Below are 27845 nucleotides of genomic sequence, written 5' to 3'. Positions count from 1 at the left end.
TTATGTGTGAAGGCACCGTTAATGCAGAGATGTAGAGGTGTATATTTGAGATCAGATTTTAGAGAGAGCTGCCATCAAGGTAACTTCTTTTTGTAGGAAGTCCATCATTATTTGAGCTATTGGGAAGACCCCCCCCCCCCAGACATAGCCAAATATGTCTGTTTAGATGCCTGACCTGCTGATAGCACCATAGTGTTCTAAATACTAACTACTGCCTTTAAAAATGTACAAACAACAAATTTTATAATGTTATTTACCTTTGTTATGATGTGACTGACTACAGGTGGTGACTTTTCTGTGACCATATAAATAGGGCTAGCATGGCTAGACTTCTAAGACTGATCCCCAAGCATTATAGCTTGAAAGCTTGACCTGCTCTGTACAGATTTTACAATGTGAATCATAGATCTTCCAAATCAAATATATCTGCAATGTCAGTTGTAGCCATTTCTAAGCAACGTCCGGTCCCAAGATCATCTGTACAAACAATGGTACCAAGTTACCAAGTATATGGAACAGTGGTTTCTTTTTCAAGATTGGAAAACAAACCTGGATGTGATGTTTTTTGGATTGTGTGTGATGCCCAGAGATGTATATGTATATCTAACTCTTAGTGACCCTGTCTAGGATAAAGCAGTTACTACAAAAATTATGCTGGTGGAAATTAAGCACATATTAAAAATATAATTCAGATAACTGACCATTGTGCTGCAAATTTAGATCATTTTCTGTTGTGATCTTAAGGTGAACTGATGTTTTTGTATAATTTATTGTATTTCCCTAAAAACCTCATGACCTTCTTTTTTGTGTGTTCAGGTTTAACCGAACATGTCATTCGGGCTTTTAAAATGCCAGCAGAGTCATTTAGCTGCTTAATATTTCACACCTTCTCCCGGCTAACTGGGGTACAGTATTTGAGGTTGGATATAGTGTTTTTAGTTTCATATTAAGAACTGCGAGAATACATCTGCCCCAAGTCGCTCACATATCCTCACACCGAGCTCCAGCTCAGCGTCTCAGTCTCCTGTGGCGGCTCTCGGAGCGACTCCACACTGTCTGAGCTGGAAATCGCTAACAAGACGGAGGGAGCATCTGCCTAATTAGGCCCTGTGTGGTGACAGGTTGAACTTGACACTTTTCCCACCGCTCTCGTGTGGATCACACACCGGCGATGATGCACAACTCTTCGTAACACACATAAACACACAGTACGTCCCAAAGCAGTCCCTTTTCCCCGCAGACTCATAAGTTTGAGGTTCGACTGAAGTTCGGAATAAAGCTCAGGCTTAAATGCCGAATCTGCCAAGCGAGGGAAATAATATTTGTCCAGCCGGACAGCCTCTCCTTTTGTGTGGGCTAAATTAATGTTGAGATTTCTGTCTGTGTGCTGAGAAAAGAGCGTCGATCCAGAGTTTGACAGGGATTATTAAAATCAGCGCAGATGAAACGGGAAGCAGTGGCAGCAAAGCTAAATTGACACTGACACTCTCCATTATCCTCTGTGATGATGCCCTCGACACTGCCTCTCTCGTGCTCCCTCTCAGCGAACGCCGGGCGTACTCGCGCTCCGCACGAGTGTCGAACACTGAGCGGCGTATAGTGATAGATTGTTTATTTAATGTAAGCTCCGGCAGCATGCTGTCAGTCCGTTCTGCTCTCTTATATATGCATTTATTACTGGGGAGCCCAGCTGGAAATTGAACAGCACTCATTCCAGGCTGAGAGATTGAGGACTGGAACTCCAAGCATCTTTTATCGTAGATGATAACCAGCAACACTCGGACCAGGTGGAGCTGATTTACGCCTCGTGATAAGGATCTTGGCGGAGAGGAAACCAAATCATCATATCTTGCGAGAGACTGTGGACGTTATTCATCACTGGCAAGAATTTCCTTGCAGGGAGCAATAAGTGTGTAGGTGCTGCACAGCATCAGGTTTCTAAGGACATAGGTTCAAACCTGGTCTTTGTTAACTGTTTGTGTTTGTGCACTTAGAAGAAGAAGAATGGCTTTATTTGTCATATATACATATACACGTCTGCAGTGCAATGGAATTTGTTTTCCCTGTATCCCAGCTTGTTTGGTAGCTGGGGTCAGAGCGCAGGGTCAGCCATTGTACGCTGCCCCAGAGCAGACAGGGTTACGGGCCTTACTCAAGGACCCAACAGTGGCTGCATAGCATAGCCTGGATTTGAACCGACAATTTTACGACTGATAGCCCAAGGCTCTACCCACTAAACTACCACATTCCCCAGTTCTTTCTATGTTCGTAAAGAACAAGCCAGTGAATAAATTTGCTCCTCTAAATTGCCGCTTGGTGTGGGGCCTTCACATTTGTGTTTTTAAGTAGGCTTTGGACTCACCGAAACTAGATAGAATGAATATTGATTAATTTCTTCTACGCTTACATGTGGGTTGCATTTACACATTTACATTTTTGGCATTTAGCAGATGCTTTTATCCAAAATGACATATCCAAGTCCAAACAACTGAGAGTTATATGCCTTGCTCAAGGGCCCAACAGTGGCAACCTGGCAGTTGTGGGGTTTGAACCAGCAACCTTGTGCTTTCTAGTCCACTAACTTAACCGCTAGGCTACAACTGCTCGTTTACACAACATGGGTGTCTCCATTAATTGCAATTTACAGTGAACGTCCAATTTTAGATTGACTCCTCAATTTAATAAACATGACTGTAATAGATAAATATTACTGTCTGAAATAGTTTAACCATTTCTGTGTTTACACAAACACAATTGGCAAGTTTAGGCCGGACAGGGTCTCTTCCTGCTGCCGCTGTGATATGTGACAGCATCATTAGGGGTAAATGTGTATTTAGATGCAATGTATGGTTGCATCTAGACGTTGTGTATTTCAGGAACATTGATGATGCCAAGCCATATCCTGCACATGCCCTTCCTAACTTTTGTGAATGTGTTGCATCCATGACATTTTGAATAATTAAGCAAAAAAAACCTCAATGTTGATTAGTTACTGTAGATTTATAAAGATGTTATCTTTATATTACGTTTAATTGAATTATGGTAAAAAAATAATTGGTTTAAAATCTTGCTTTAAAAAGAATGCATGTGTTTAGAATTGAATATTCGTATTCTCTCACCCAGGTTGCAAGATGGAATGGCAGGGTGACTTTTTACATGACCATACCTTTGTGGAGCTTCCAGTACAGGACATGCTTGGTGGACTGGGTGAGGCAGACCTCCAGCTCCTTATCCGGGAAACCGAAGAGAAGCTGCAGCTGAACGCATGCAGGTCAGTTCGTTCATATGACGTTTGGTGTGTTTTTTAGGTTTGATTAAAACGGATCCTAGAATGGGGCCGAGGGGGGGTTTTGGCGGTTGGCAGTCCCGGTCCGTTTCTAGATGAATTCTGGTGCAGTTCTTTTCAGATCTGAACACTGTGTCACAATGTGTTAAAATGCGACACTAAACATGCTGCAAGAGAACAAAGCGCATTGAAAACATTTATTATAATAAAGCTACATGTGACTCCTTTATTCATTTGACCAACTCTTTATGTGTTCCCAGCTGGTAAAAATTCGCAGGTATACAAAACCCAGATAAGTGCATAGAGCCCAGTGTTGTGCATTGTTCAGACTGTAAGCAAAAGCATTGAGGGTTCACTGAACTTAATAAGGAAATAAAGTGTACTGAGACAGATTTAAGGGGAACAAAGTTGGACTAACTATTTTGAGGTGCAACACAGAATCCAAACAGAGGTAATTGGGCGCCGCAGAACACACTTGTCCATCGATTGAGAAAGCCCAAAGCGACAAAATGCATTTAATATACCTTTTTAAAATCTGTGCAATACCTGTTGTACTTTGTGCAGTATGTACATGTGTAATACTGGTTGTACTTTGTGCAATACATTTTATAAAACAGTGCAATATTTGTTTAACTTTTTTAAAGACTATTTCTATTTTTTTAATATATGTGTGAACACTTTTATATCTTTATATTCTTTATGTATATATATATATATATACAGTATATATATATATATATATATATATATATATGTAAATGTATTTATTTATTTATTTATTTATTTTCCCCCTATTTTTGCCCCCCAGTCTAGTCGTGTCCAATTACCCTGAATGCGTCCTCTATACTGATTCGACCCTTCACCGCTGACTGAAGACGCCTCTCAACTGACATACGCCCCTGACGCCCCTGACATAGGCACTGTGCACGGAGGGCCACACCCACATCAGCATTATTCCTCAGCCCTGTGCAGGCACCATCAGTCAGCCAGCAGGGGCCGCAGTTATGAGGACCTATGATCCGTCTTTCTTACCCCTAACCCTGAACAACAGCCAATCGTTGTTCATACTGCTGCCCAGCCTAGTCGGAAAGACAGAGCTGAGGTTTGATACGATGTATTCAAAACCCCAACTCTGGTGAGCTAGTGTACTTTACCGCTGTGCCACCTGAGCGGCATATCTTTATATTCTTAAAAGCTGCTGTAACATTGGAAATTTACCTCTGTGGGATGATAAAAGGTTATCTTATCTTATTTTATAATATCTTATCTTATACAGGCATACAGTACAGTGAACATACAGTGTACTGCATTATAGAAAAGAAAGTCGTACGTTACATGAAGACTGGCTCATGCATGGGCGGCACAGTGGCTTGGTGGGTTGCACTGTGGCCTCACAGCAAGAAGGTCCTGGGTTTGATCCCCAGGTGGGGCGGTCCGGGTCCTTTCTGTGTGGAGTTTACATGTTCTCCCTGTGTCCGTGTGGGTTTCCTCATTGGAGATACTAAATTGTCCAAGACTGTGTTCTATATGACCTTGTGAACTGATGAACCTTGTGTAATGAGTAACTACCGTTCCTGTCATGAATGTAACCAAAGTGTAAAACATGATGCTAAAAATCCTAATAAACAAACAAATGGACTCATGCATCATACATCACTTTTTTGACTTTGGTTTAATTGTAAATTTGTGAGTTTAAACGCTAAGCAAACCAGGACTGAATTGTAACAGTGTATCATTTTCTTAGTTGGACCAAGGGAAGCGAACTGCAAATATAAGCACAGCATTGAAAATGAGAGGCCTGTAGAATTCTGGGACACAGTTTTATGGAGTGACAAATCGAAATTGGAACCGTTTGCCCATGTGGATCAGTGGATTGTCTTGCGCAGGAAGGATCTGGGTTTTTGACTTGCATACACAAGCACACCAAAGCTGACATCTTAAACTTGTGAGTTCGAATCTCAGCTCTGCTACCAGCAGGCCGGGTGCTTACACAAACAACGATTGGCTTGTTCGTAGGGAGGGTGCTGGAGAGATTCCTCAAAACTGATGCAGTTAGGACCTCTGCTGGCTGATTGATGGCGCCTGCACAGAGACGGAAAATTATGGGGATCAGTGCGTGACTCTCCATGCATGAATCTGATCCACATATTAACTCACCTTGTGCCGGTGAAAAGATGCAGTCGGGTACTGCACACGCGTTGGAGGGGGCTTGTGTTAGTCACGGCTCTTCTCAATCAGAGTGGAGGTCAACATCAGTAGAGAGGAAACTAGATTGAGAGGACAATTAGGGAAAATACAGTTTTTTGGCTGCATCTTCAGGTCCTTGCTTGGCATGGCACACTAGTTCACGGTCGATTCGTACCTTTATCCAGAGACATACAAAGTTCCTATCCTTGAGCGAATCTTTTCACACTGAACCTTTCTGTACAGATTTCTTAAACCCAGTATTGATTTGAACCGCAGCATCATTGAGCTCCAGTCTCACCAAATCCTCGCTTTATTTCCGCTTGTCTTTGACTGTTTTACATCTGTTTGCTCAATGTAGAGCCCAAGGGCTAACGCTGAGCGCCACAAATCTAGGACGTGTATCCTCAATGGGCTGTTTGAAAGGACCTCATCTCGCTTTAGACTCCCATCCACGTCTGACGCTAACCTGTTGCGTCTACGTCTGCTCTCATCCGAGAATACTATCAGCTTTGAGACTAAATGATTAATTGAGGCTGAATAAAAAGCATGGCACTTCATCTGAAATCAATAAACTCAAACACATGCTCTGAATGTAGGCCCAGATCTCGGCCTCTCTCTCTTTTTTTAAAGAGCTCTCTTTATTAGACCTAAAATGTGTTTTGAGTGAAGGACATATTGAAGTGAGATCCCAAAATAAAGAGTGTTTTTATTCTGTAGCTTTTCACGTAGTACTGATGATGAATCTCATCTGCAGGGATAACTTTTGGAGGACGCAGCTCTTGTGACAATTTCATTCAGCCTCCACTATCGCCCCTCCTGTCCTTACAATCCAGAAAAGCTATACAATCTATCAGCTCCTTTCTTGATCTTTATGTTGGTTGTAAAACACATCCAGTGACATATCAAAACAAAGCCTGCTCCTCACGAATCATCCCAGTATATCCTTCCTGTTTTTCCAGTCTGCTTTAAATGGCAGAAAAAAATAGAAATTTCAAGAAAAACATTATTGGTGGTCGGTCAGCCTTGGCTTCATCTGAGCCAGTGTGAGCAGAAGTGGTCCATGATCTTCACCATAGTGGACCAAAGCCTTGCACTAACCTTCTATGTAATCCACCAACCCCTGGAAAGGAAGAGGATAAGAGAAAAAGAATTAAAAAAATTAAAGAGCTGAGCCACATAGCAAATTTCTTATATTGCAGAAGATCTAGTTATTTTAATGATACACAGTGTATCACAATATTTAGTGTTGCTAAGGTTGCTGAGATTTGTAAATGCTGCATTACAGTAAATGAAATTACTTCACAATCAGTCAACACTGCTGCACCTGATACATTCATATCAGACCATGTTACCATGTTAGTTTCAGGGCAATGCTATGGGTGGAGAATGGCTCACCACCCAAATGTCATCTGGTCATCATCATCCCCCCCAAAGAAAGTAAGGAGTCTCCAAACTCTTAACTTTTCTGCTGAGCTAAATGTTTGGATTTTGGGTCAGTCAAATGATGCAGCAAATGAAACAAAATGAATATTGTAGTATTTTGAAGTAACAATATTTTGTTAATGCTGCATATTGTAATTATTCAACCCCTACGTAATACTGCTGATCTCAAAACCTACTGCTAGTCTGTACAATTTAAAGTTAGGTTACAACATGATTAAACCATTGGAAACTCAATAACTACCCTTCATTTTCTTCAGCTGTGTTGTGTTATATAAACACCACCCAAAGATTCTAGTGTTCAAGGTATGTTGCAACAAAACTAAGGAGCTGTCACAGAAGCTGAGAGAGGAGATCATTTCATTGCACCAAAAGTACTGGGAGTACCGTACAGATGTTCCAACAGTAAACCTGCCTGGCTGTAGGAGAAAGCCCAAAATTTCATCGATCAGCACTCTTACAGCTAGGATGACCTCATGAAGGCTGGAACAAATGTCAGTGACAACAAATAAAAAAATCACTTGCCAACTAAGAACTTCATGACTGGACTCCACAACCCGTGGCACTCTTGACCAAGAAGCACAGGAAGGGTTAATTGTAATACACCAGTATTCATTTGGGTAGGCCTGTAAATTTCTATGCAGTGACAATTCGAATCTGTTCGCCCATATGGATCAGCGTTTTTTTCTGGCACAAGAAAGGTGATAATCTGGGTTTTTTTCCCCTGCTGCAAGAATTGACAAACTTGACTATGTGACTGGCATCAGAAACTCACAGAAATACCAAGGCATATTAGGAGGAGTCAGTCCTGGAACATCCTGGAGGGGCTTTCTTAGTCGCCTGATTTAAATCCCATAGAAAATCTTTGGTGTAATATAAAGAAAACAGTTGCAACACTAAAGCTACCAAACAAAACGATGTTTTAGCAAGAACTGAGGCCAGGGGTTGAATGATAGAGCATATGGACATTTGTCAGGAGAACTAGCTGCTTTTCAGTTAAACATAAATTAAAATGACGTCAAGTCTGTGACTGTGGGTTGTTACTGTTGGACAGCATATTAAGGGGAATGTTCTTAATATTTTGGCTCATCGGTGTACTGTATTTAGTTTAAACTGGTTATATTTGTGTGTTTTTTATAATTTTGTTCATTTATTAAGATGATTAATTATTAGAGATTATTTAATACAGCGATCCCCAACCTTTTTTGCAGCACGGACCGGTTTCATATAAGATATAATTTCACGGACCGGCAGGGGCAGGAGGATTTAAAATAGAATAACTATAGAATTAGTGTTAATCCGAAGCTTTTTTCAAAGCAACAAGACGCTGCTCCCACCTACCACCTGGTGATTGGAGACAATAACACCTGCTCTTGATCTCTAATTATTTATTATTTCTGTGCGGCCCGGTAATAAATGACCCACGGACCGGTACTGGTCCACGGCCCGGTGGTTGGGTGTGATGATGATGTGAAAGTATTGTGCATCAGTGGCTACACGCTCGACGCTGGGAAAAATGCATCAGAAGGTGACTATGTAGAACAGTGATGTAATTTCTTTAAAATTCTTAATAAATAGAGTTAAAGTGTGGAAACATTTTAAAGAACCCTCATAGTACCATGGAAATACAGATGTTTACAATATGGCCTGGCTTTTAAGCCTACATGAACCTCACTTCCAGGCTGAACCTCCAGCCTATTTATAGGTCACCGTGGCTAGTTTGCTCTCAGCTCCAGGATGTCCGAGATTTGTGGCATAATTGAAAAAAGATTAAGATAGGCCGAAGAACGGCGCTTGCTCACCCAAATTGAAATGCTGTTATCCATTAGGCTTCATCAACTCGGACGCTTAGCGAGGCCACCAGCAGCGAGAGAGGCCATAATGAAGTGTCAGCCAAGCAGGCCGGGTGCCATGTTACAGCCACATGGGAAACCAGTTCCAATAGATCGTATATGTGTGTGTATATATGTGTGTGTATGTGTGTGTGTGTCCATGGACAAATAAGCCATGGGACTTTGGCGCTGTAGGATACAAACTATGCCAGATTTGGTGTCGATGGGATCGGCTTTCAGGCTTCTGCGCAGAAAGAAAGTCTCTTTGATAGCGCTCAGATAGGCTATTTGTTTCCTGACCACATGGCTAGGTGCTCACTGAAGCTGGAGCTTATTTGAAAAGGATCTTTTCTTTCCCCTCATTGCTTCCTGCTCCCCCCGCATCCCTCCCTCCCTCGTTCTGCCTCCTAGAGCGCGACAGGCCCGCGGCCCACCCACACTAAATTAATTTTGACAAGGAACTTAAGATAATGTCAAAGCGCTGAGTAATCAGTGGATTGGGTTTCTGTAAGGCAGGGAGCTGTGAAACATGCCATCATCCCTAATAAAAGACTCCTATTGCTTTCCTCTCTCTCTCAGGGAAGTCATGCTTGCTTTACTTCTGCGCTGAAAAACCATTACAGTTTCGGGCAGCATGATTGACGCGTGGACAGAGGCTTAAGAGAACTTTTCCCTCTCTCATCTCTTTTCCTTTAGATCCGGAATTTCTTTCTGCTCCCTTGTCTTTTGTTGGCGTTCTGTTTCCAGCCCGGCTCCATCAACTATTTTTAATGTGCGTTTGTAAGGGTATTGTCTGGCTTTCTTGTTTCCCTGTTTTCTCAGCCCCTCTACTTGCCGCTTGTCATCTAAAAAGTGCCGGTGTTAATCCTGTAGGCTTGATTGATCTGCAGGTTGTTAGCTTTCCTCTGTAAAAGAGGTCACACAAGGGGGCAAAATGGAATGGCTGGTTGTGGCAATCTCGGCTGATTCAGTCACACAAACCTTTAATCAAACTGGAAATCCAGCTATAGTGCCGGTTGAATAAGACCAAAGAGCAAAAGGGACAGTGAATATAGCAACTGTAAGAATGCTAACGTATTTTAAAAATACACACGGTCTTACGTGCTTCAATCAGACTTTATTTAAAGGCCAACTCTAGCACTACAGTTCTGATTAAGGGTGTCCTGATTTATTTGTTCTCATTTAAGAATGCTCGATCTTTGACTGTTAGCTGATAGTAGATGCCACTAACCAAACAGACTTTCTGCAAGCCAGTTAATCCAAATAAGAAAGGTGTCATTGTCATGCCTTAAGATCATTTTTAACCTCAATATACAAATGATTAAAATAATTTAAAATAATTTAATTTAAAATAAAATGATTAAAATAATTCAAAATAATTCAATTTAAAATAAAATGATTAAAATAATTAAAAATAATTTGTGTATAAATATTTTATTTTAAAATAAAATCATTAAAATAATTTAAAATAATTGTGTATAAATGATTTAATTTAAAGTAAAATTATTAAAATAATGTAAAATAATTTGTGTATAAATGATTTAATTTAAAATAAAATCATTAAAATAATTTAAAATGTGTGTATAAATGATTTAATTTAAAATATAATGATTAATATAATTTAAAATAATTTGTGTATAAATAATTTAATTTAAAATAAAATTATTAAAATAATTTAAAATTGTGTGTACGTAATTTAATTTAAAATAGAATTATTAAAATAATTGTAAGTAATTTGTGTATGAATTATTTAATTTAAAATAAAATGATTAAAATAATTTACAATTATTTGTGTATAAATTATTTATTGAAAATAAAATTATTAAAATTATTTTAAATCATTTTTTTTTTTTTTTTTACAATTAAAATCATGTCTAACAATTTTGAGGCCAGTGTTTGAAACTCAGTTACCCAAGTTGTGTTTATAGCTGCTTTAGACTTCGACATCTTGGACATTTTAACTAACCAGTTGCTAACTGAATTGCCGTAGGATTGCTAGGACGCCTCATAGTGCAAATTAACCAGTAAACATGAGGCACTTGAATTCTGCATGAATGAAAAACGTTAAATTGCTTAACACAAACCTTAAAGTTTAAATTTGACAGCAAATTGCATATTATACTGGAAAAGGCTCATTTTACGGTCCGTGACATGATTTTCACGGCCGTAAATTAGGTAGGGCCTTACTTAGATTGCATGGGCTGCACGGTGGCTAAGTGGGTAGCACTGTCGCCTCACAGCAAGAAGGTCCTGGGTTCGATCCCAGGTGGGGCGGTCCGGGTCCTTTCTGTGTGGAGTTTGCATCTTCTCCCCGTGTCTGCGTGGGTTTACTCCGGGTGCTCCGGTTTCCTCCCACAGTCCAAAAACATGCAAATGAGGTAAACTGGAGATACTAAATTGTCCATGACTGTGTTTGATATGACCTTGTGAACTGATGAAACTTGTGTGAAGATAAACTACCGTTTCCTGTCTTGAATGTAACCAAAAGTGTAAAACATGACGTTAAAATCCTAATAAACAAACAAACTTAGATTGCATGACAGCTTTGAATTTTTAAGGTTAAACACTACAGATTGCTTGTTCTGAGACATGTGAAGTCAGGCAAGATTTAAAAACCATGTTCATGTACAGGACCCTGGTGCTGTGTAGTAATGCATACTGTCTGCTGTAACACTGTGCGGCCCAAGTTCCATCTCTTCATTCTGAAATTGTCCTACCCAAGCAAAAACCTTTTCTAACAGCATTTTTTAAACTCATCTGTATTCATTCATGCTCTCCTCACTTACGACCTCTCCCAAACCCCATCAACCACTCCTAATTGACTGCTCCAGGTACTACTGTAGTGATACCTTGGTGAAGCGTCACCCTCTGAGTGATGTCGGCCCCCTGGGTGCCCGGAACAAAACTGTCTCTGATGGGCCATTGAGTGTCTCCTGGCCCCTTGCCACCTCCGACCGAAAGGGAAAGTTGATTATATTGGCATGTGTGACTCAGACAGACAGCAGTGACAGGTAGTGTGAGTGAGTGAGTGAGTGAGTGAGTGAGTGAGCGAGTGTGTGTGTGTGTGTGTGTGTGTGTGTGTGTGTTTGTGTGTGTGTGTGTGTGTGTGTGTGTGTGTGAGCTGGGAAGCTGGGATAGTTTTATGAAGCTGGATGGTAGCACAGATGGATGCCTATTTCTACCCGGCTGTTAGCGTAAAGTCCTGCGGTACCGATCACAAATCGTGCTTTATGAGAAACAGTAAAGTGACTCTGTGTGTCTGGCTTTATGTTTTGGATAGATGACTCCAATTAAGTGATTAAGTCTACTAGAGTTTAAATAAGACTGCTGTTATATAGTCAACATTTACCTTCACAAGATAATATGAGGTAAATGCAGTTATAAAACTTTAAACTGTATATATTCGAGCTTTCTTTATGTTTATGTATTACATCACATTACATAAAATATGGAGATTAATACGGGCTTTATAGGGAAGGCTTGCACTGTGGCCTCACAGTAAGAAGGTGCTAGGTTCGATTCCCAGGCGGAGTGGTCTGTGTCCTTTCTGTGTGGAGTCTGCATGTTCTCCCCATGTCTGCATTGGTTTTCTCCAAGAGCTCCGGTTTCCTCCCACAGTCCAAAGACATAAAAATGAGGTGAATTGGAACTGATGAATCTTGTGTAATGAGTAACTACTTATCCTGTCATGAATGTAACCAAAGTGTTAAAATAAATAAATAACTAAAGAAGGCTTTTTGGAATAGTCTGAAATAGTCTAGAGTTTGGAACAATGACTAGTGGATAGTTTGCAAAGACTTTTAGAGACAGTGGTGGCCTGATAGATAGAGCTGTGGGTTACCAACTAGAAGGTTGTGGGTCCAAATCCCTTCTCTTCCATGCAGCCAATGGTGGGCCCTTGTGCAAAGCCTTTACCCTTTCGGCTCCAGGGTCGTCGTACAATGGCTGACCCTGCGCTCTGACCCCAGATTCCAAAGAAGCTGGGATGTGTAAATAGAGCATTTAATAGTACTGTACTGTACATCTGTGTATATATATACAACAAATAGGCATCACATCATACAACATATAGTATATGACAAATAAAGGCATCCCATATACATACGACAGATAAACTAGAACAGAATGCCTTTATTTATCATATATACATATACAGTACAAATAAATTCTTTCTTTGCATATCCCAGCTTGTTTGGAAGCTGGGGACAGATCGCAGGGTCAGCCATTGCAGGGCCCTGCTCAAGGACTGGGATTTGAACTGTCAGCCTTTCAATTGATAGCCCACTGCTCTACCCACTAGGCTGTCATAAATAAATAACGGCATCCCATTATTATCACTTTTGTGCACAGCAGCATTGTCTTGCCACAAAACTAGAAGACTATACTTTTTTAAATCTATTTGTATTTATGTCTATTATTTCTTTACAGTAATGCATGTGTATCTTGTAAGACTGGAACTTGACCAGTGTTACAGCTCATTAGTCCAACTGATCTAAAGGTTAAGGAGTAGTAACCTCCATATAGAACAGATGTTCTCAAGCGGCCACCTTTGTACCATTACCTGGCTGTAGTACCTGTACGTGCCTGCTGCCTAATTGACTTGTTGCTTTGTCATTATGGAGGATTAAGTATGTAGGGCATTTGTAGCCTAGTGATTAAGGTACTGGACTAGTAATCAAAAGGTTGCTAGTTCAAGCCCCACCACTGCCAGGTTGTCACTGTTGGGCCCTTGAGTAAGGCCCTTAACCCTCAATTGCTTAGACAGTATACTGTCACTGTACTGTAAGTCGCTTGGGATAAAAGCAGATTTTTGGGACGCTTTCATTTCCAATTTAATTTACATTCATTGTTTTCAGAAAACACTGGTCAGATGGCAGGAATACCCTAAACAGGATGGCAATTTATCGCAGGGCTTCGGCCATCTCCCCTCAGACATTGGCAGCCATGTCTGTGTAGACATTCAGCCAGCCAATAGCCAATAACTTAGCTGAGATTTGAACCCAGAAAACTGCCCTACTTAGGTGCTCAAATGGCAGGTCTGTCCATTCAAAATCTGCAGCAGAAATAAAGTGTGCAAAATGTACTGTATGTGCTACCTGCTAGAGATTAAATCATGCTAATAAATTAGGCTGACAAGAGGATTATAAATGAGGCCCTGTTCATTAAAAACAACATCTGACCCTCATGTAGGTCACAGTCAAGAAAACACAATGAAATAAAGAGCTGTTTGGTTGTGTGTGCATTTTTAGCACAATCTTCAGCCGGTAAAACAGGCGGTTTATGTTAGCTGTTAGCTAGAGTGATTTTACACTGAGCCTCAGGCCAGTCATTAAGGGCCAGAACACTGCTCCAGCACAGTCTGTCCCCACCGTCATATCCCTCCGCCATACATATTTCCTATTTACAGCAAAATGAGCTCCGTTTTCTGGGTTCCTGTTGGCACTTCTGCCTGGGAGAAGAATTAAAGCAGGGAAGAAGCTCAGCGTCGCAACACATGCCTGTCGTTTCGGAGAGTTTACTGTGCCTGTACACCGTTAAAATTAACAACACTTTATGTTTGCTGTGTTTTCTTTTGAAATAAAAATGTGCCACTTTGAAATGGTATTTAATGTCTTGCCATTGTGAGGCATCTGGCCTTGTGTGTGGTTTAGTGTTTACAGCTGAGTGTTTATAGGCCTGGAATCTGGCGCTGCCGGAGGTATTCCTCTCCCACCGACGGGTGATGCATCGTAATTGAGTGCGTGTACACGTCTGTGTGTGTGTTGCGGAGATGAGGAGGAAATGTCATGTCTGATTTATCATGTACAGACGAGACAGCGGTGCTAATGCCTGGTTATGCTGAAGTTCTGCATGTGCTAGGCCAGTGAAAGAGATGTGCCATTTTTATTGCTGGCAAACATTCAAACGTAACGCGTACAGACACGCACAGAGCAGGCTGACTGCAAATATATCAATGTCCATGTTTATTAGGGATGATTTGATTTGGTTTGGCGCTACAGTGCTCTAGTCTGAAGCGCTAGGGGTGGGTCAGATACAATATTCGTCTAGAAAATCGTATGTAGGGCTTAATCAGGGACTAACCAGATTCTGGGTGGCATGGTGGCTCAGTGGTTAGCACTGTCGCCTCACAGCAAGAAGGTCCTGGGTTCGATCCCCAGGTGGGGCGGTCCGAGTCCTTTCTGTGTGGAGTTTGAATGTTCTCCCTGTGTCTGCGTGGGTTTCCACCGGGAGCTCCGGTTTTCTCCCACAGTCCCAAGACATGCAAGTGAGGTGAACTGGAGATATGAAACTGTCCATGACTTTGTTTGACATTAAAACTTAAACTGATGAATCTTTTGTGACCAGTAATTACCATTTCTGTCATGAATGTGACAAAAGTGTGTAAAAAATGACATTCCATCCATGAGCTCAGGATTATACTTGGCTGGTATCAACAGTCCTTCCCAGTGCATGTGAACATACTATCACTTAGGGCATATTCACAGGAGAAGTGTTTGCGCTTCACTCACCACAAGCCTTGGCACAAACTGCTGCCCTGCTCAGCGCTTGGTTTGAACGCTGCAGTAAAACCTCATCAAAGTGCGAATATAAGACAAATCTGCATTTGTGTGGAATAACCATCAAATTTACTCTAAAAGCTCCACATGTATCTGTGTTTAGCTGTATTTTCCTCACTGTTTCACTTTTAAACTTGTGTTATAGCTCGGGATGCTGAGAAGTTATAAAAATCATTTTTTCCAAGAGAGTCTGAAACTCGTGAATCCGATGTTAGTCTTTTTCATTTGTTACCGGCTTATTCAGCACATCGTCTTCCTCAAGCCTGAGCTTTATATTTGTGTTTTGTATGTTTGTATGTAGTATCGAACAGAACTTGCGGGAGCTGCAGGCTAAGATTGGAGAGGCCTGGACTGGTGAGAAGGTGCCCAGTGCCACAGAATGTCTACAGAGATTCAGTCAGCGTAATCTGGCTGTACTGAAACCTGTCTCCACTGGCCATCAGGAACTACTGGACTTCCTCAAATCACTGGTAATGTACAGTTGTACTTCATTTCATTAGTCATTTAATCAGGTACACCTGTTATATACATTCATCAGCCATTTAATTAGGAACACCTGTATATCTTTTCAATCATGTAATGATACAATCAGCCAGTCAGTCTGGCAATCGCTCAATTAAAAAAAATTCTAACACACAAGAGCATTAGGAACGTGGATCAGTAACTTGGATCAAATTAGTTTCTAGTGACTGACCATGTTGGTATAAGTATTGAGTATGCTCAAATCTGCTGATCTCCTGGGGTTTTTATGTAAAGCAGTTTAAAGTGTACATAGATTGGTGTGAAAAACAGAGCATTTATTGAGCGTCAGTTTTTGGTTAAAAGAGAATAGGCGTAAGATTGTGACAGTTGTAGCCTAGCAGTTAAGGTACTGGACTAGTAATCAAAAGGTCACTGGTTGAAGCCCCACTACTGTCAGATTGTCACTGTTGGACCCTTGAGCAAGGCCCTTAACCTTCAATTGCTTAGACTGTATACTGTCACAGTACTGTAGTGTCTGCCAAATGCCGAAAATGTAAATATAATGCAATGTATTAAGCCACATGAGGTTTAATGATGTTGGCCAGCAAGGCATGTCACAGTTTGGACTTTAATTGACCATAAACAGCTCAAGCAGGGTCAATGTGCTCTTTTGTAAGGCTACTACATTGTATGGTTGTATTTTGGCTGGAGTTTGGCTGGAATAGACAAATGCACTAGTTAGAATGTATGTTTGTTGGCACAGCTTGTCACTGAAAGGTTAAGAATAGCCTCTCAAGCAAGCATCATCTTTTGATTGAAAGCTATGGACTGCCAAGATCCCAAGAGTAAAGAATTCATACCAACACTACCTAACCAAAAGAAGGTAACCTATAACTAAATGCCTGTAACTAAATGTATTGGAGCAAAGGGTTAAACAACTCCATATTAATGGCTGTGGCTCTGGATATGAGTTTTAGGTCTTAATTGTTCTCAAACGTTTAGCCATATGTTGTAAGTGTGTCCAGAAAGTCTAGACAATGAACAGCAACACGTTTGTGATTAATGCGTTCTCAAACCAGCACAAAAGATTGCTGGGCTGAGAACCACCACACATAAAGTTCCTGATTAGTGGTGGTAATATGATGAACACTTTTTATTCATGGACAGGTAAAGAGTGGCTGATAAATTAGTCATGGGGCACCCATCTTGCATTTTAAAAACTGGCCAGTGAGTGTAGGTACAAGATGATTATTACTAATAAACAAACTGTTCTTGTGGATTATTAATAAGATTCATGTTGGGTTTATAACAGCAACATCTGCTAAAGACAAAGGAGGCTCATGAAGAGGCAGTTCTTCAGTTACTCTTGAACATCTCCTCTCGGTCTGGTGTTGCCTTTCCCTCCTCCGGCTCTTTAACTGAGCAGAACCAGACCTCCATCACTCCATTCTGCTCTGTACATGACAACCTCGCTCTGGAGGTCCAAGAAGCCTGGGATGATGTCCGGCTCCATCTGAGGCGTCATCTGTTGGGCAAGTTGTCCACAGAGGCTTCTAAAGCCCCCCAAAAGATCCTCATTTTGCAGCAGCTCTGCTTCTTGTATCCTGAATCAGACGTTGTGGAAAAGTACAGAGTTCTACGAAAAAAGGCAGTACTGGAACTGCTGGAGAGAACCCGGTCTTGTACGAATGGAGAGACAGGATTTGAAAGGCTGGCTCTGGTCTTCCAAGCTGCCAGCACTGATGTTTGTGGAATGCTTACTGAGGACGTTCAGGTTTTGAATGGAATAGCAAAGCAGCTATGCATCCTGGACTATTTGAACCAGACGTACCTGAGCACAATGGCACAGGAGCTGGGACTGCTTATGGAGGAGGTGGAGGCGACTCTAAGGGACAGAACCATGCACGGCGGGAGGAGTGGGAGGAGCTCAAGCAAGAAGACAACAGTAGGTGAGTGTCTTTACATCCAAAGCGACTTACAATTATGATGAATTACAGGTTATTGAGGGTCAAGGGCCTTACTCAGGGGCCCAGCAGCGGCAAATTGGCAGTGGTGGGGATGGAACCAGGAAGTTAATTTGTTCATTTATTCGTTAATTGTTTGTTTTACCACTGTATTTTACTGGTCATTGTCGCAGTGGGTCTGATTTATTGAGCAAAGGGCAGGAAACACCTCAGACAGGTTGCCAGTTCATCACAGAGTAGACACCCAATGTCTATATATCTGTCTGTCTGTCTGTTTATCTATCTATCTACTGATCAGCCATAACATTAAAACCACCTCCTTGTTTCTACACTTATGTCCATTTTATCAGCTCCACTTACCATATAGAAGCACTTTGTAGTTCTACAATTACTGACTGTAGTCCATCTGTTTCTCTGCATGCTTTGTTAGCCCCCTTTCATGCTGTTCTTTAATGGTCAGGACCCCCACAGGACTACCACAGAGCAGGTATTATTTAGGTGCTGGATCATTCTCACCACTGCAGTGGATCAGACACAGCAGCGCTGCTGGAGTTTTCCACTCACTGTCCACTCTATTAGACACTCCTACGTAGTTGGTCCACCTCGTAGATGTAAAGTCAGAGACGATCGCTCATCTGTTGCTGCTGTTTGAGTCGGTCATCTTCTAGACCTTCATCAGTGGACACAGGACGCTTCCCACGGGTGGCACAGTTGGCTGGATGTTTTTGGTTGGTGGACTATTCTCAGTCCAGCAGTGACAGTGAGATGTTTAAAAACTCCATCAGCGCTGCTGTGTCTGATCCACTCATGGCTAGCTGGCTAAAGTAAATGTTGCACATTGTGTACACCACCACCATGTCAGTGTCACTGCAGTGCTGAGAATGATCCACCACCCAAATAATACCTACTCTGTGGTGGTCCTGTGGGGTTCCTGACCATCGAAGAACAGCATGAAAGGGGGCTAACAAAGCCTGCAGACTGACAGATGGACTACAGTCAGTAATTGTAGAACTACAAAGTGCTCCTATATGGTAAGTGGAGCTGACATACTTAAATATATCAAATATATATTTTAATATACACAAGTTCATCTACACATCTACTCATTCCATCACTTTTGTGTGTAGTTTAGGTGAAGACGTGTTAAACTGAATAATTGGTCCTCACATTGCTAGAAGCTCATAAGCATCTGATTCACCAGGTCGACCCAACAATCCCTAAATTGAATGACCGCAGGCAGAGCAGGTACTAATGTGGACGCATCGAGCATGTAATACATGCACCGGCTCTGCCTTTATTACTGACTCCAGCCATTCATGACTGTACGCTCAATATATAAACGCTAAATCATGACATGACCCCTTAGGCAATGTTTAATGACTGAACGTGTTAGCGTACTATTAGAGAATCTTAATGAGTGTTGTCGCTGTTCAGTCATTTACACACATGATGACTGGTGATGACATTTTTTTTCCACTAATAGGTAATTTGTTGTACTTTTCTGGATTTTCCACCTTTATCTTGCAATCTAGTCATTTCCAGTTCCCGACTGTGAATCTGCTGCTGCTTGCACAACCCCTGATCGAGGAGAGCCAGATCACCACACGCACCCTCACCTAATCTTCTTATCATCTGTCAATGTTGGGTTCTCACACAGAGCCATATTGTGTATGGAGATCTATGCTAAGCTCCATGTTACCCACTCCGACCTTCCCTCTCTCAAACACAGCTCATTGTGTTTGTTTGGACGCTTGACCAGGTCCAAATTAAAAACACTCTATTACGGTGTGCTATCATGTTAGACTGCTGTGCCACCCAAAACCCTTGTATCTTAGAGAGTTAACCAGAGTGGAATAGCTGGTAAGTAGTAAATAGTAAATGTCCCATGGGAACATTGGTCAGGAGAAGTCGGGTATGTTCTCCCTGTGTCTGCATGGGTTGCCTGTTTATAACATTTAAAAACGTGCAAAACTAGCATGGATTAGTGTATTAGATTGTCTCAGGAGCAAGGGATTCGCACCCCTTCAGGACGTCTGTAGTCGGGTGACCATACATCCTCCTTTTCTTGGACATGTCCTCTTTTTTGGACCTAAAAAATGCATCCGGCTGGGATTTCTGAATCACCGAAAATGTCCGGGATTCAGATGAGTTGCTAGTTCAGCAAAACACAAAACTACAGCCAAAGGAAAGAGTTTGTCAGGTAAAGACCAGGTAACACAGAAGATGTTGTTACTGCTGCAGAGGGAGTTTTTGCATTTGTTGTTATTAATGTTTAGGGCTAAATGCTGATGCTAATGCATTTCTTATCTGTCTTGTTACACCCTAGTCTGTATCATTCAGTGTACCTAGTACAAGGTGCACTGCACCACTGTTCCTGCATCATTTGTGAAGTGGAATAATCTATAAGCATGTCCAACTATCCTTTAATCAACTATTACTAGTTCCTCTAGAGAGCTCTCGAATTCGTCTTATCTTTTTCTCCTTTTGTTATCACTTAGTCTGCTTTTATTCATTTCCACATCTCGCAGGCAGAAGCATAGCAGCGAATGAGGCAGCGGCTCGGCACGGGTCCCGGGAGAGCTCAGCACTTCCTGGCATGCCATGCTGTCAAAGCGCTGAAGCATTTAACAGCTTTGTATGCACTGAGACGGCAGCTTCTTTAAACCCTGGCGTCTGAAGAGGGGAGACGGATGTTGTTCCTTTTCTCTCTCATCAGATGTGGGAGGCAGGGGCTTTTGTACTTATGCCTTGCTGTCCGTCCCTCTCTCTTTATGTCCTCTCGTTCCTACCCTCCTGTCCGCTCCTTCCTGGAGGTAATGGGGTGAGGACCAGTCTGCAGTCAGATGCATAGGTTGACTGAGCTGGAACTATGAGGCAGTTTAAACCCCAGAGCTCTACACCTCGGTGCATCTGCAGGAGATGTGCATGGTGAGCTGCAGGGGCTGAATGTGTGCTGATAAGTAAGTGATCATGCACATGTATACATTCCCCTACAGATAAAATTATAATAATTATTATTATTCATTTTATTAACCACTTAATTCTAGTCTGGATTGCAATGGGTTCAGATGCTATTGGGAGAAACTGAGCGGAGGGCAGGAATCTTCAGTGGCAGCTGTAGCCTAGCAGTTAAGGTGCTGTACTAGTAAACAGAAGGTTACTGCTACTATTGGGCCCCTACTATTGAGCAAGGCCCCTAACCTTGAATTGCTTAGACTGTATACAGTATATCGCTTTGCATAAAAGCATCTGCTAAATGCCTAAAATGTAAATATAAATGAATCCACTGCAACACACACTTACACATTCACTCTCTCATTTACATCTAGGGCCAATGTAACCCTCCAACTGTTCCAACCTCGTGGGAACAGTTTGGGGAAGGCCCTTTTCTTTTCCAGCATGACTGCTACAGTACACAAAACAAAAGGTCTGTATGAAAACCTAGTGAGCTGCCCACTGCCTACCTAGGCAGCTGCCTTAGTCGAGAGGATTCTAATAAGACATCAAACTTATAAGGCAGATTATTTAGACGCACTACTTAGACAGCGATTTGTTTTAGCTTACTAAGCTAACACAGTTGTCCTCAGGCCATTCAAACCAATGGTATGAGGTGGCACAACCCACTAGCATGCCAGCCAATATCTCCTTCTGTGCATCAAAAACGGTTAAATTGTCACTAACAAGCCCAAATTAGCAAATAAATGACACTTGTGCACCTTTATACAAATTAAAAATTAAGAGAACTCAATTGCCTTCATCACTAAGGAAGCATTATATGCTTCTATATGCTTACAGTCACCTCAATAGGCAGCATTTTAAGATATGTAAGAATTTAGACATGCCTTCTTCTCGGGAGCATGAGTAGGATGATGTAAAATGCGTCCATGTAGAGAGATCATTAGGTTCACTAGGACAGGTCCTGGTCCACACAGAGACCTACTTCCAACCCCATCAAACAATTTTGGGATGAACTAGAATAGAGATTGTGAGCCAGATCAGTGTCTGACCTCACGAAAGCACTTCTGGATAAATTGTAGAAAGCCTTCCTGGAAGAGTGGTAGCTGTTATTGCTTAAGGTGGGAACTCCATATTAATGCATATTAGGAATGTAATGTCATGGATAATCCACTAGTACATCAGCGCCGACATTCCGAGCTATTGGGTTAGAATGCCGTTTAGCAGACAAAATTGGCCTCCAATCTGCTGGGTGGGAAAGACCGGACTAAGGGGTGCGGTTTTCATAGACCTTGGTTGGCCAGGGCGCCTTTACAGAAAGTGAAGGAGGGCAGAGATCAGGGCGTGTCTCTGGTGGATTTGCGCATGAGGTCAGCTTCGCGTATGAAGTATGGGTGAATAAGAAGGGATTGGTGGACTGCACACACATTTTAGGGAGTATAGGTCAGGTAAATATACACCCTCCTTGGATGCCAGCAGCGGATTGGCTACACTTAATTGGCAGAAAATGGGGGAATGGGATGTCATAAAAGCTCCTGTTAGTGTAATGTGTAAGTGTCCGAACATATTTGTCCTTATAGTGCATGTAATGACGTACAACTGATTGGCAACCTTTCAGATGATGCGCCTGCTATGTGCTAGGTGGCACTGAAACCACAGTGTCACAAAACAGGATAAAGTGGAAAAAAATGGGCGAATTAGGTGCAGGATGTATTAAAAGGGGCGCTTACAGAGCCACCTGACCTGACATTGCTCATCCATACAGAATAACAGCTAATCTGAGCCACTAGGGATCCTGTTAAAGATATTTTCGCGTCCCGAGCCACCGCTGATAGCGCTTGACTCAACAGCAGCAACAACAGCTTTCAAACACTGCACTCAGACACGGTTGTGTGTACTTCTGTCCTGCCACCCTCCTAAAGGGACGCGATCGGATGAGGTCGAGCCAGCTTTGATATGGAAGCTGCCAGATTTCCCTGCTGCTGCTGTTAACATCTGCGTCCGTATGGATTTGTGCTTTTGACATGCTGAGTGGGCTTTGTTGTCCTGTCACTCAGAGTCAGCAGAGAATACTGCTGCTGATCCGAGTGGATGATAAACTCATCAGTGGGGCTTTTTTTTTCTCCACTCTTATGAGGTGTTGGCTTGAATGTAAACAGAAACAGTCATGAGTATGTATTCGTGTTCACCTGCTTTAATCAGGAATCCTCAGTGGGTTGCACTGTAGCACAGTAAGAAGGTCATGGGTTCATTTCCGGGGTTGAACGGTCCCGGTCCTTTCTGTGTGGAGTTTGCATGTTCTCCCTGTGTCTGCTTGGGTTTCCTCCGGGAACTCCGGTTTCCTCCCATAGTACGCAACAAACTGTGATACACTGTGTATTTTGACACCTTTCTATAAGAACCAGCATTAACTTCTTTTGCAATTTGAGCTACATCTGTTGGATCGGACCACACGGGCCAGCCTTCACTCCCCACATGCATCAATGAGCCTTGGCCGCCCATTACCCTGTCGCCGGTTTACCACTGTTCCTTCGTTGGACGACCACCTCCTTGTTTCTACACTCACTGTCCATTTTATCAGCTCCACTTACCATATAGAAGCACTTTGTAGTTCTACAATTACTGACTGTGCTCAATCAGTTTCTCTGCATGCTTTGTTAGCCCCCTTTCATGCTGTTCTTCAATGGTCAGGACCACTACAGAGCAGGTATTATTTCAGGTGGTGGATCATTCTCAGCACTGCAGTGACACTGACATGTTGGTGGTGTGTTAGTGTGTGTTGTGCTTAGATGAGTGGATCAGACACAGCAGCGCTGCTGGAGTTTTTATATACCGTGTTCACTCACTGTCCACTCAAGTCAGAGACGATCGCTCATCTATTGCTGCTGTTTTAGTCGGTCATCTTCTAGACCTTCATCAGTGGTCACAGGACGCTGCCCATGGGGAGCTGTTGGCTGGATATATTTTTGGTTGGTGGACTATTCTCAGTCCAGAAGTGACAGTGAGGTGTTTAAAAACTCCATCAGTGCTGCTGTGTCTGATCCACTCATACCAGCACAACACACACTAACACACTAACACACCACCATCATGTCAGTGTCACTGCAGTGCTGAGAATGATTCACCACCCAAATAATACCTGCCTTGTGGTGGTCCTGTGGGGGTCCAGACCATTGAAGAACAGCATGAAAGGGGGCTAACAAACATGTGTATATATACATATATTTATTTATTAATATAATACATAGTGTGCTACCCACAATAATAAAATATATAATTTATTTAACGTATCACAATACCACAATCATATTATTGTGTCAAGTAGCTGTGGTGAGATGCTGTGTGTATGTATGACACTGTGTAAATAGATGTGTTTGTGTGTTTGTGTTTGTGTGTGTGTGTGTGTGTGTGGGGGGGGGGGTGTTTTCTGTGTGTGCACACGCTGCTTGTGCGTGTGTACAGGTGTTTCTGTTAAAAGTGAATGAAAGAAGAGAAAGGCGGAGTGCGAGTGCAGGAGATGAAGTGGCAGTAAGTGCAACCCAAAGGGGAAAAGCACTTGAGAGTCAGTTTAATTCAGCAGGCCGGGGATTTGGCAGCCAGCCACACAGCAATTGTTTACCTTTTTGTTCACTGGCTGCATCTGTTCTGTTTTGTAAACGGCACTAAACTATCCAGCCGTAAACACTGGAATCAATAACAACTGTTTGGGGATTTCCCTGCCTCCCCACGATGCTTTCTTTTTTCTATTACACATTCTACTGTTGTGCTGTTTTTTACTGCCTCTCTCTCTCTCTCTCTCTCTCTCTCTCTCTCACTCTCACTCTCTCTCTCTCTTGCTCTCTCTGAGTCTACATGTCAAAACATGTTGCAGATTCTGTTTTGGGTAAAAGCAAACCCTAATTCGAAAAGTACCTTTGAGGGAAGGGACGTGTATTTACAGTTAAAGCAGAATGGAATTATTTATTGAGTCGTATCCTCTGGGGTGGCACAGCATCACTAATAATACAATTTAAATCTATTTAAGTGCTGTTTAAAAAATGTAAAACATCTATTAGCAAAGATTGGCATATAAAAAATACAGTTGTTAAATTTTCATCACTTCTGCAACTGTTCTTTTTCTCTGACAATGATTGAGACATGTTTCTCTTTGTCCTCACTTACCACATAGAAGCACTTTGTAGTTCTACAATTACTGACTGTAGTCCATCTGTTTCTCTACATACTTTTTTTAGCCTGCTTTCAAACTGTTCTTCAATGGTCTGGACCCCCACAGGACCACGACAGAGTAGGTATTATTTGGGTGGTGGATCATTCTTAGCACTGCAGTGACACTGACATGGCTTGAGTTTTTAAATACTGTGTCCACTCACTGTCCACTCTATTAGACACTCCTACCTAGTTAGTCCACCTTGTAGATGTAAAGTCAGAGACGATCGCACATCTATTGCTGCTGTTTGAGTTGGTCATCTTTTAGACCTTCATTAGTGGACACAGGACGCCGCCCACGGGGCACAGTTGGCTGGATGTTTTTGGTTGGTGGACTATTTTCAGTCCAGCAGGGACAGTGAGATGTTTAAAAACTCCATCAGCGCTGCTGTGTCTGATCCACTCATGGCTAGCTGGCTAAAGTAAATGTTGCACAGTTTAGCCACTAACGTTGGATTCATATTTAAAAACGTACATTGTGTACTAATCCATGTATCCAGTGTGATATGATCACTAGAATGCAACAATAATTAGATTTAAATTGTGGGTTGCACAGGTCACATCAGATTTACATTTTTGGCATTTAGCAGACGCTTTTATCCAATGCGACTTACAGTATACAGTCCAAGCAATTGAAGGTTAAGGGCCTTGCTCAAAGGCCCAACAATGGTAACCTGGCAGTGGTGGAGTTTGAACCAACAATCTTCTGCTTACTAGTACAGCACCTTAACCGATAGGCTACAACTGCCTGCACAGCACCAGGGTTCTCGGAACCTGGGTTCAAACCTCGCTTCTGGTCACTATGTGTGAGGGGTTTGATGTGTTATTTTGTCAATGTGGGTTTAATCCACCTTTTCTAAGCTCTAAATGTATTTACAGTCCTGCTAACTACTGTTAGACAGTCAAGTTAACCCACAGACTGAGCAAACAGAATCCCCGTGTGTGTGTGTACTTGACAAGGACAAAGTAGCACCATGGTCAGCAACCTACCTCATCTTTGCATTTGGGCTTTTCTATGGACAAGTATTAGGACACCACTTTAAAATACTGAATTAATGTGTTGTAGCCATAACAACTAAGAACAGGTGTAATAAATCAATTAAAGAAAAGAAATTGGATGTCCCAACTTTGCGGCAACAGTTTTTGGAAGGCTCTGTCCTGTTTTGCATGTCCGTGCCCCTGTGCACAAAGCAAGATCTATAAAGACATGCAGAAATACTTGGTTAAAAGAAACTCCAGTGGCCTGCACAGAGCTCTGACCTTAACTCCACTGAACAGCTTTGGAATGAAATAGAGCATCAATTGACCAACATCAGTGCTATTACTGACTGGGCACAAATTCCCACAGACACACTTCAAGGTCTCGTGAGAAGCCTTCTCAGAAAAATTGCTCTTGTTATAGCCGAAAAGATCACATAGAGGTCACTCTATTTTAATATAATTTATTTTTGAAACAGGATGTCCAACAAGCTCATGGTCAGGTGTCCAAATACTTGTGTCCATATTAGTGCACCCCTTATTGTTACTTATATCTTCTCATACTTGATTTAAAAGTCACACCCTTTGACTGACCTCCAGCACGGTCACGGCATCTCCATCCTTTCCTAAATGTAAATGACACGGCTGGCTGGTTTCAGCACAGTTGGCACCTCCTCTCCATCACTGTGTTGTAATAACCCCCATTACACCTCTACTGCCAGGCCCATTCCTCCTTACACAGGCTAATAGTTAGCTATGAGAGCGCTAGTTTAATAAGCCATTAATGGATGGGCAATAAATAGCCGGGTTATGGTTGTATGGGAACAAGACAGGGCAGCATGACAGAAGGCTATTAAACGTGAAGGTGAGATGCCAGGCCTAAGTGTGAGTTAATGTCGCTGAGGAGGGTGACCGAGGTTCAAGGGTAGAGCTGGTGGAGTTTCAGCCACACATAAGAAAGAATACAGACGGCCAGACACAAGGTTTTAAATTTTAATTTTATGACCATGTGTGTGGCAATGTTCCATATTACTTGTCACGTTAATATTTAAATCATTTTAAAGCCTTTTTTTTTAAGCGTAATGTGTAGGTACAGTTTTAGCATTATGCATTTAGCTAGTTTCTGACTGCCAGTAAATGACACCATCATTTTTCTCCCGACCTTTAGCATATCCAATTACCTAACTGCATTATGCTCCCTCTTTACTGATGTTGACCTCCACCCTGGTTGAAGAGAGCCATGACTAACACACGCCCCCTCCGACACGTGTGCAGTAGCCGATTGCATCTTTTCACCTGCATGAGGCGAGTTCATATGCGGGTCAGCCTTGTGCACGGAGAGCCACACCCTGTCTCTGTGCAGTGCCATCAATCAGCCAGCAGAGGTAGTAATTGCATTAATTATGAGGAATCCTCATCCGGCCCACACTGTATGAACAACAGCCAATCATTGTTTATGTAGGCGTGCGTCCTGCCTGATGGCAGAGCTAAGATTCGAAACGACAATCTGAAATGTCAGATCTGGTGTGCTAGCATGTTTTACACTGGTACATACAGTGGAATCAGAAAGTATTCAGACCCCTAGACCTTTTGCTTACTTTATTGTGTTTTGGATTTCATTCCAAGTGTATATAATTCTTATTTCTTCCCGTAAACCTACACTTAATCACCCATAGTGCTGAAATCAAAATAATTTGTTATATTTCTTCACAAAAGTTTTCAGACCTTCATTCAAAACACTTTCACTGCAAGTACAGCTACAGTTTTTCTTAAATACGTCTCTGCAAGCTCTGACCAGCTGGATTTAGGCAGTTTATCCCTTTCCTAACGGCAAATCCTCTCAACACTATAAGATTAGACGGTGAGCATCTGTAAATTGGCATCTTCAGTTCTCTCCACAAATGTTCAATGGATTTATGTTGGGCTTTAATTGGACCTTTAGGTGAGATTGACAGATTTGTCATGAAGCCACTTCAGT

The 27845-nt window shown here is 42.0% G+C and overlaps 1 protein-coding gene across 1 annotated transcript in view; it reads left to right on the top strand.

Annotated features, from left to right (window-relative positions):
- kiaa0825 (KIAA0825 ortholog) overlaps positions 1–27845 on the top strand; it is a 180991-nt gene that overhangs the window by 1505 nt on the left and 151641 nt on the right. The window contains exons 2-4 of the mRNA XM_063017862.1: positions 3124–3271; positions 15604–15772; positions 17077–17713. Coding sequence (XP_062873932.1) covers positions 3132–3271; positions 15604–15772; positions 17077–17713 — 946 coding nt within the window. The 5' untranslated portion in view covers positions 3124–3131. The remainder of the gene's footprint in view (positions 1–3123; positions 3272–15603; positions 15773–17076; positions 17714–27845) is intronic.

The sequence above is a fragment of the Trichomycterus rosablanca genome, chromosome 21 (assembly GCF_030014385.1).
Source record: "Trichomycterus rosablanca isolate fTriRos1 chromosome 21, fTriRos1.hap1, whole genome shotgun sequence".
Taxonomy (NCBI): domain Eukaryota; kingdom Metazoa; phylum Chordata; class Actinopteri; order Siluriformes; family Trichomycteridae; genus Trichomycterus; species Trichomycterus rosablanca.
This window is presented reverse-complemented; position numbering and strand designations above follow the sequence as displayed.